Here is a 9,830-nt window from a genome sequence, read left to right on the forward strand (position 1 = left end):
TGAGCCACTGCCACCTAGTTTCAGGATTACAGTTTTTATAGCAAAAAGCAGTTTTTCTTTCCAGCTACTTAGTTATTAGTATGTACTCATTGCACAAAGGGGTGTCGTGATTTCTTATACATGTATATAATATGCTTTGATCAGATTTACCTTCCTATTAACCTTTTCATATTCCTCCTCTCTCCTTCCTCATGGTTTTGTGTTTTTTGTTGTATTAACATATATTAGACCAGGAGGGATTTCATTGTAACATTTCTGTTCATGCATAGAATTAATTCCAATCATGTTTGCTCTTTTACTTGCCCTTCTCCCTTCATAAAACAATTTCAAGGGGCTGGGAAGGTGGCTCAGTGGTAGAGCGCTTGCCTTGCATGCCTGAGGCCCTGGGTTCGATTCCTTAGCACCACATAAGCAAAAAGAAAAAAGCTGGTAGTGGCGCTGTGGCTCAAGTGGTAGAGTGCTAGCCTTGAGCTGAAGAGCTGAGGGACAGCACCCAGGCCCAGAGTTCAGGCCCCACAACCGGACCCAAAAAGAAAAAAAAAAAATTCAAGGGGCTGGGAAGGTGGCTCAGTGGTAGAGTGCTTGCCTCGCATGCATGAGGCCTTGGGTTCGATGCCTCAGCACCACATAAGCAGAAAAAGCCAGAAGTGGAGTGTGGCTCAAGTGGTAGAGCACTAGTCTTGAGCTGAAGAGCTGAGGGACAGCACCAGGCCCAGAGTTCAAGCCCCACAACAAAGAAAAAATGAATAAAAATTTTCAACAGGTTCATTATTCTAGTCTCATACACGTGAACTGTAGGAACCCACCGCAAGCACCTTGACCTGCCGCAACCAGTAGCAAGGCAGTGATGGAAACCAGACCATGAAACTGGTTTGGGGCATCAGGGGCCTGTACCTCTCACCAGCAACAGAAGCCCCAAGGTCCTGTTAACAGGAACTTTATTGATTTTGGGACAGGTAGCAATCTCTTTGAAGTTACAGATACCAGCATGTGAAACAATCCTAGGATGAATGACTTCCTTATCTCAGAAAGCTGAGGCAAGCAGCAAACAACTACAATTTGCATAAACTTTGAACTCCAAGGTCCAGGGAAGTTTGGGTAGAATCTTGGGTCTCTTAATGCTGGGAACCATTGCTCTTTCTCGGGCCACTCCCAGCTTTCTGAGAGTCAGAGAATGGCATTCCAATTCTCTCTCTCTTTTTTTTTTTGGGGGGGGGGGGGGGGTACGGTTGTGGGGCCTGAACTCTGGGCCTGGGCACTGTCCCTCAGCAATTCAGCTCAAGGCTAGCGCTCTACCACTTGAGCCACAGCGCCACTTCCGGCTTTTTTCTTTTTGCTTATGTGGTGCTGAGGAATCGAACCCAGGGCCTCAGGCACGCAAGGCAAGCGCTCTACCACTGAGCCACCTTCCCAGCCCCTCCAATTCTCTAAACAGATTTCCTCTGTTCATCTTCATTTACCTTCCTCAGCCCAGCTGCCTCCCACTGGTACCCATGCTCAACATAACCTGTTTCTCTTCCCCACCCCTTAACCCCTTATTCAGTAACACCTTTCTTTCATTAAAGTTTGTTAAGGCTTGTTATTCTTTGGGAGGAAGGTTATACTGGGATTGAACTCAAGGCCTCTTTCACTTGGTTTTTTCATTCAAGGCTGGTGCTCTACCATTTGAGGCATGCCTCTAGCTCCTGCTTTTTGCTGGCTAATAGGAAATAGGAGCCCCTCAGATTTGTCTTCCTGGCTGTCATTGGTATTTCAACTTGCTGAATAGCTAGTGTGAAACACCACATGGTTCTTGGTGTGTTTTCATGTGTACTGCACTGTATGTCAAAATTTCCTCTTCAGCCAGGCTTTGATTGCTCACGCCTGTAATCCTAGCTACTTAGGAGGTTGAGATTGAGGATCACTGTTCTAAGCCAACCCAGGCAGAAAAGTCTGTGAGACTCTTATCTCTGATTAACCACCAGAAAACCAGAAGTAGGGCTGGGAAGGTGGCTCAGTGGTAGAGCGCTTGCCTTGCATGCATGAGGCCCTGGGTTCAATTCCACAACACCACATATGCAGAGAAGGCCAGAATTGGCACTGTGGCTCAGGTGGTAGAATGCTAGCCTTGAGCTGAAGAGCTGAGGGATAGCTCCCAGGCCCAGAGTTCAAGCTCCACGACCAAAAAAGAAAAAAAAAAAAAAAACAGAAGTAGGGCTGTGGCTCAAAGTGGTAAAGTGATATTCTTGAGAAAAACAGAGCTCAGGAACAGTGCCCAGGCCCCATGACCAACAAAAACAAAACTTCATCTCTTGTTTTCCCCTTCTGTGAACCTCCCTATTTTTTTACAGCTTGTAGTGGGTTTCAGTATACTACTTTCATATGTACATTATTCATGTGTTCATCCCTGTTACCTTCTCTTTTTCCTATCTGGCTTTGTATATTGGATGAAGGAGATGGAGCCCAGGAACCTGCACGTGCTAAGTTTGAGCTCTACCACTACATCCTACATCCAGGGGCTCTGGATTTGTGCCTTCTTTTTCCCTCCACGTATGGAGTATTGAATGCAGGACCGTGTGCTTGCTAAGCAAACACTTTCCCACTTAAGCCATGTCCACAGTTCATGATCTATAATAGCGTTACCTTCTGGCCCTCAAAATTATTAGAAACCTGAACCGGACACCAGTGGCTCATACCTCTAATCCTAGCTACTCAGGAGGCTGAGGATTGTAGCTCAAAGCCAGCCCAGGTAGGAAAGTCCATGAGACTCTTGTCTTCAACTAATAACTAAAAAGTGGACCTGTAGCTCCACTTCCTTGCACAAAAGCTCAGGCCCTAAGTTCAAGCCCCAGGACCAGCACATACACAAAAAAAAACCTACTAATAATGTGACTGCTTCAGTCCTGCTTCTACTGAGAAGGACTTGAGGATAGTTTCCAGCACAGGTGGAAAGGGGAAACAACCAGCTCACAAAGCTGGCACCAAGAGCATCAGAAAGGTCTGAGAAAGTGAGCCTCACATGTGGTTTGTGGTAGTGCGCTTGCCTCAACAGAGAAGGAAATTCACAGCACCTAGGCTGCCAGCAAGGCTGTCCCCTGGCCCTGGGGGTGCTAATTGGTCTGCGTGTCTTTATAGGAAGCCAGGAAGAGGACAATGAAGGCAGCACTCAGAAGAGAAGAAGAAAAAAGAAGAAAAAGAACCATTTCCAGCCGGAGACAAAAGGCCTCACGGTTGCTGTTGCTGCTGCTCCTCTAGCACTGAGCATGGACAGCCTGGCTGAGGCCCCCAAGAAGCAAACTCTGCAGGCCTGCGAGGATGAGCCTGGAGCAGAGGCTGCATCCCTCGCCCAGGATGAGAGTGGTTCAGAGCCTCTCCACACCGCCCCTACGCACAGTAAGAGGAAGCGACCAAAGAAGAAGAGCCTGCAGGCTCTTCACAGAGAGGCCTGGGAACCCACTGTCTCACCTGTGGAGGGCACATCTCTGAGCCCTGAGGGTGGCCCAAGCTGCAGGCTTCAGAGTCCTGCTGCCCAAGGCGCCCCGACAAACGGCACCCAGGTTCTGAAAAGGAAGCGTAAACTTGGAGCGCTCCCTGTCAACGGCACAGGCCTGCCCAATGTGTCCTGGCCTTCCATGCAGAAGGCCAGCCCAGGGCAGGGAGAAGATGGCCAGGTCCCCCCACCTCAGTTCAAGAGGCCACAGAAGAAAAAGGCAGAACGCAGCAGCCTCATCCTCCACAGCCTGTCCAGTCAGAGAACAGCCGTGCTGAAAAAAAGGAAGAAAATAAAAGAGATGTCAACTTTCTTAGAGCACAATGGAGTGATGGAGTCCAAAGTCAAGAAGATCCAAGCTCTGGTAAGGTGGGGCGGCCTGGGCAGGGGTGCCCGGGGTCCACTAACTCCTGAGCAGGTCGAAGTGAGAACTAGGACACACTGGTCTATCACTCCTCCACCAACAGGAAAATGGCTGTTTCTGAAATGCCTGTTTCAGAGACCACTATGAGTACTTTGGATCTTCTATTTTTCCCCCACTGTACTTGGGATCCAAAAAGGGTTGGCTTAGAACTGCAAAGTGATCCTAGGCAGGGCCCACACCCAGGAGTGCACAGGCAGACATGGATCTCACCATCAGACACCTCTCTGCATCTGCTCAGCCCCTCTGGCTCTTTGACAAGAAACCGAGAGTTTATAGGCATGCACTACATTGTTATTTTCTGTTTATAGGTAGGTAAGTAGTTTCATTTTTTTACTAGCAAACAGGTTGTACAGAGGTTTTTTGTAACATTTCCCTGTGTGCATGCAATGTATCCTGTTCTGCCACTCTCCCTTAGCTCTTCCTCCTTGCTTCTTAAAAGTTTCAGACTGTTTTATTCTATTTTCATACATGCAGCCTTCAGCCATTTTGCCCTGGGTTCATTTACCCTCTCCATTCAGCACTGGATATAGTCCCTCTTCTACTTTTTTTTTTCCTCCCAGTCCTGGTGCTTGAACTCAGGTCTGGACAATGTCCCTGAGCCTCTTTGTGTTCAAGGTTAGGGCTCTACCACTTGACTCACAGTGCCACTTCTGGCATTTTCTGAGTAGTTTATTGGAGATAAGAGTCCCAAGCATTTTACTGCCCGGGCTGGCTTTGAACCATGATCCTCAGATCTCAGCTTCTTGATTAGGATTACAGACGTGATCCACCAGCACCTGGCTTCTTTGTTTTGTTTTTATTTATATATATATGTGTGTGCATTTATATAATTTATATTATAGTTAAGTTTATATTTTAATGTATATTAATTGAGCCAAAACTTCTGTGTGTATGTGCCAGAATTGGAGCTTGCGCCTGGTACAAACACTTTTTTTGTCAGCCTGGGTCTGGGCCTGGGCACTGTGTCTGAGCTCTTCAGCTCAAGGCTAGAGCTCTACCACTTGAGCCACTTCCGGTTTTCTGCTGGTTTATTGGAGATAAGAGTTTCACGGACTTTCCTGCCCAGGCACCCCACAACAAACACGTTTTTTGTTTTTTGGTTGGTTGGTCGGTCAGTCATGGGGCTTGAACTCTGGGCTTAGGCGCTGTCCCTGAGCTCTTCAGCTCAAGGCGAGCATTCCACCGCTTGAGCCACAGACCACTTCTGGTTTTCTAGTGGCTTATTGGAGATAAGAGTCTCACAGACTTTCCTGCCTGGGCTGGCTTTGAACCGAGATCCTCAGATGCTCAGCCTCCTGAGTAGCTAGGATTACAGGTGTGAGCCACTGGCACCTGGCTCACAAACATATACTTTTAACTAAAGAACTTCACTTTTGAGCCAGGCGCAGCGGCTCACATCTGTAATCCCAGCTACTCAGGAAGCTGAGTTCTGAGAATCACAGTTCAAAGCCAGACCAGGCAGGAAAGTCCATGAGATTCTTACCTCTAGTTAACCACCAGATAACTTGGAAATGGTACTATGGCTCAAGGTACTAGCCTTGAGCAATAAGAGCTCAGGGTTAGAACCCAAGCCCTGAGTTCAAGTCCCAGGACTAAGTACCAAAAAAAAAACAACAAAAAACTGTTTCTTCTAGGTGTTTAGACTCAGGTATAAAGGAAAAACCAGACTTCTGCTCTGCCTTTTTCCCAGGTCAGCACTGATACAGTCTGGCCATGTTCACTCCCTAGTGACAAAGCTGTTGGTATGACAGACCATGTGGCCTACAAAGCCAGAAGTATTTACTCTGACCCTTTACAGAAAAAGTGTGTACCCACCCTTAGCAGGAGGCTCACATCTCCTGCATTGTGGTGCCATGACACTGAGGCCATCTCATCGCTGAGTGAGTGAGTCTGTGGTCAGAAAAATCTCAGCAAGGGGCTGGGAAGGTGGCTCAGTGGTAGAGCATTTGCCTTGCATGCATGAGGCCCTGGGTTCGATTCCTCAGTACCATATAAGCAAAAAGAAAAAAGCCAGAAGTGGCGCTGTGGCTCAAGTGGTAGAGCGCTAGCCTTGAGCTGAAGAACTGAGGGACAGCGCCCAGGCCCAGAGTTCAGGCCCTACGACCGGACCCAAAAGAAAAATCTCAGCAAGACTGGCACTGAGCTGACGGGGGTGATTTCCAGCCTTGGACCTGTTCCTAGCTAGTACTGCCACGCCCTTGCTCACGCTGAAGAAGAGCTAAGGTGCTTCCTTCCTTAGTATACTCTTCTTGTCACTATTTCATTCCCAGGGCCCACAGAGGCGTTTCCTAACAGTGAGTGACACGTAAGCATTTGTGCCAGCAGAGGCGGGAAACACGGGGACTACAGTCATTCTCACACATGCTTGGGGAAGACAGCAGCCATAAGCAAGAATACAAGGTGCTGCTGAAACCATCTGTGTAGTGCTCCCTGTGTTGGGTTTTCAAGATGCCCTGAAAACCCAGAGCAGGCATTGCTCTACTGGTTGCAGAGCATGCATACACCAAGAGATTGCTGCTTGTAAGGCACTACAGCCCTTGTGGTGGCATGCGGGGTTTGTGAGCCTCAAGACATCTGATCACAGACTAGAAAATCACAGACTGTCTAACCGGTGGACTTAGAAAAGCAGAGTTAAGTTGGCACCAGTGGCTCACACCTGTAATCTTAGCTACTCAAGAGGCTGAGATCTGAGGATCTTGGCTCAAAGCCAGCCCGAGCATGGAAGGCCATGAGACTCTTAGAAAACCAGAAGTGGTGCTGTGGCGCAAGTGGTAGAGCATTCCCCTTGAGCTGAAGAGCTCAGGGACAGGGCCCAGGCCCAGAGTTCAAGCCCCATGACCAACCAAAAAAGAAAAGCGGAGTTATTGAGGCCATGGGGCCTGTCTGTGAAGCTGGAGGTACAGATGGGAGAGGGTGTCACTACTGTTAGGTGGAGTGCCCTGAGGTGAAGTCACCCCGGACCGGAAGCCTGGACTGTTTTGTGCTGAGCAGACGGGGTCTTGGTGCTGGCCTAGCACAAAAAGCACAGACTGGGCTTGGGCAAGGGAGTGGTCTGCCTCCAGTGGCTTCCCGGTCACCATCGTGAGTCTCTGCCTGCCTTTGTGAGCTTGACAGGGCCGTGGAGGAAATTTTCCCTCTCCCTCAACTTCTCTCGCACCCGCAGGGAAGCAGCAGGGTTTTGGATCATTTGAAGAAGAAGCCGCTGAGGACAGAGAATGACTTTGTGAAGTTCGAGGTCTCCTGCTTACCAAAGCCCCTGTTCTTCAGAAAAATGAAGAGCAGCTCTGCCACTTGGTCCCCAAGTCCTGCTGTCCAGCAGTGCACGCCGCAGTGCACGCCACAGCGCACCCTCCCTGTGGTAAGGCGGTGCCTCTGCAGGCCTGCACCCCTCCCTCTGTCCCTGGGGAGGGTTCCTCTGGCTGCACAGAAGCTGCATCCCCTGCTGTGACCCGGGCTTGCAGAGCCAGCCTCCTCCCAGGAGTCTGTGTGGTATTGACGTGAAGTGGAAGAAGTAGAAGTCGGGTTGATTCCCACACAGGCATGTTCATAACCTCTCTGCCAGTGCTTCCATAGTGCACAAGGAACCCATTTGGGGACCATTCCAAGTGGCAAGAATATAACTTGACTTTGAGTGGCTGTTGGAAATGGTTTGTTGTAGGATATCTAATCAGTGTATCCAGTGGTCTCCAGGTTAAAATGTATAAATTGTGGGCCTGGAAAGGTGGCCACATGGTAGAGTGCTTGCCTAGCATGCATAAAGCCCTGGGTTTGATTCGTCAGTACCACATAAACAGAAAAGGCAGGAAGCGGCACTATGACTCAAGTGGTAGCATGCTAGCCTTGAGCAAAAAAAGAAGCTCAGAGACATTGCTCAGGCCCTGAGTTCAATCCCCAGAACTGGCTCCCCCCCCCCAAAAAAAAAAATCATAAATTCTGGAGAAAATGAGTAAGGGTTATCTGGCCTTGTGGTTTCTTAGTGGTAAATGGGATGAGGGTGGGGGTGTCCAGGCTTCCTCCTCCATCTTGTTTTACTTCTTGGAACGCAGCCCTATGGCCATCAAGGTACCCATAGGCCAGAGAAATCTGCTGTCAGGTCCTAGTGGAGACCCAGGGTCAAGGGATTTAACTTAGGCCATGGTACACGTCTCTTTGGCCAGTGTACGCCTATGTGTCCAGATTAATAAACAAAGACCAGGGACCCCATCTGGGCGAGAGCTCTGGAAAGATCCCCAGACAAGCAAGCCCCACACCTGCTTACCATAAACTGCTATTGCTACTTTCTTTCTGCAGCTGAGCAAAACACCCACCAGCTCCAAGAAAGTCACCTTCGGACTGAACAGAAACATGACAACAGGTGAGTGAGTCTGTGTGCTTCTAGGGAAATGTCCACACAGCCCTGGCTGGCTTACGGCCGCCCAGCAATCTGCCACCCTCACCGCAGGATGTCAAGGACCAAGGCCAGGTTTCTTGGGACTCCTGAGGTCACCTTCTAGGGCAGAAGCCATTTCCCTGAGCACCTCCCTAACTCATCAACACAGCCCACCAGAGCCCAATTGCTGCTGCTAAGTTCAGGACCGTGGGCTTCCTGAGAGGCCATCCTGCTTTACTGCTTTTATAGTCATGCAATATTTGAAGGTTTTAGTGCTCTTTGTTTTTGCCAGTCCTTGGCTTAAACTCAGGGCCTGGGCGCTCTTCCTGAGTGTTTGGCTCAAAGCTAGTGTTCTACCACTGGAGCCACAGCTGCATTTGCAGCTTTGTAGTGGTTAATTGGAGATAAAATTCATATTGAGTTATAAAGACCTGTCTCTTGAGAGCCAAAAATAAGTGTGCCTGCCTGTGTGCCTGCCTGTGTGCACATGCCTGCCTGCCTGTGTGCCTGCCTGTGTGCACACTGAGAGAACAGAGGGTGTGTGGGGGACTGAAGAGCAGCCTGCCTTGGTTAGTCAGCCTGTTGCGTGCAGCCAGAAGCACAGGCAGACCCTCCTGGTAGAGGAAGGGTCCCGCACCGCAGCTGCACATCTTCCAGGACAGTCACCCATGGTCATTCCAGGACGACCTAGACCTCAGTCTAGACGTCCCTTCATCCCCGGTGGGAAAGCAGCCACACTGCCTTCATATCCCCAAGAGCGGGGAGGGGAGCCATGGAACCCGAGGCGTTGGTCAGGGACAGACCTCAGTTAACCGGGCCTTACTTTCCTCTGGTGCAGAATTTAAGAAGACAGACAAGAGCATCTTGGTCAGCCCCACTGGCCCTGCCCGGATAGCCTTTGACCCTGAGCAAAGACCCATCCATGGAGTGTTGAAGACCCCGACCAGCTCACCTACCATCACCCCCCTGGTCACCAAGATGCCACTGGCTGCCACACCAAAGAGGAGGCCCAGGGCTGCAGACTTCTTCTGAAACTGGCAGAGGTCCCTTTTGAAGGACTGATTTTGTACGAAATATTCTATAAATTATAACTTTAAAGATGTGGGCTTTTTTTTTATTGTTTTCTAATCCCCAAACACTGTGCGCAAGGCTCTGAGCTCTGCCTCGCTCCCTTGTGGGGGTGGGGCGGCACCATCTTGGCTCAGTCTTTGCTACAAACACTCTTAGGGTTTTGCCTGAAGAACACTGGTGCTGGGGGCCACCTTCTGGGCCAGCTTCACCTTCCGCAGGCCCTCAGCACCCATCACGGCCTCTGCCCACTCGTTTGGTTCTCTGGGTTTTTTAGCCTCACGGTCTATTATCTTTCAAAAGTGTGTAGGCGTCATTCCTGTGTTCTGTAGGTCCTTGACAGTGTTCTGATGGGGTGACGTTTGGTACAGAATGAGCAGTGCCCTCCCTGCCTTTTCCTTCTGTAATCATCTGTGCTAGGCTAAGAAGCTGCTCTGCCCTCGAGGCTTTTCCCCTCATCCTTGCCAGTTCCCGTCCTGCTTCCCTACCTCCACAGCAAG

At 49.7% G+C, this 9,830-nt stretch overlaps 1 protein-coding gene across 2 annotated transcripts in view; it reads left to right on the plus strand.

The window, feature by feature from the left end:
- Rrp1b (ribosomal RNA processing 1B) overlaps nucleotides 1-9,367 on the plus strand; it is a 30,887-nt gene extending 21,520 nt beyond the window's left edge. For both annotated transcript variants that reach the window (XM_042687335.1, XM_042687336.1), the window contains exons 13-16: nucleotides 3,115-3,833; nucleotides 7,057-7,251; nucleotides 8,184-8,247; nucleotides 9,101-9,367. In XM_042687335.1, the coding sequence (XP_042543269.1) occupies nucleotides 3,115-3,833; nucleotides 7,057-7,251; nucleotides 8,184-8,247; nucleotides 9,101-9,294 (1,172 nt within the window). In that variant the 3' untranslated portion in view covers nucleotides 9,295-9,367. The remainder of the gene's footprint in view (nucleotides 1-3,114; nucleotides 3,834-7,056; nucleotides 7,252-8,183; nucleotides 8,248-9,100) is intronic.
- The last annotated feature ends 463 nt before the right edge of the window (nucleotides 9,368-9,830 follow it).

This window comes from Dipodomys spectabilis, unplaced genomic scaffold (genome assembly GCF_019054845.1).
Source record: "Dipodomys spectabilis isolate Male_0828 unplaced genomic scaffold, ASM1905484v1 ptg000107l, whole genome shotgun sequence".
Classification (NCBI taxonomy): Eukaryota; Metazoa; Chordata; class Mammalia; order Rodentia; family Heteromyidae; genus Dipodomys; species Dipodomys spectabilis.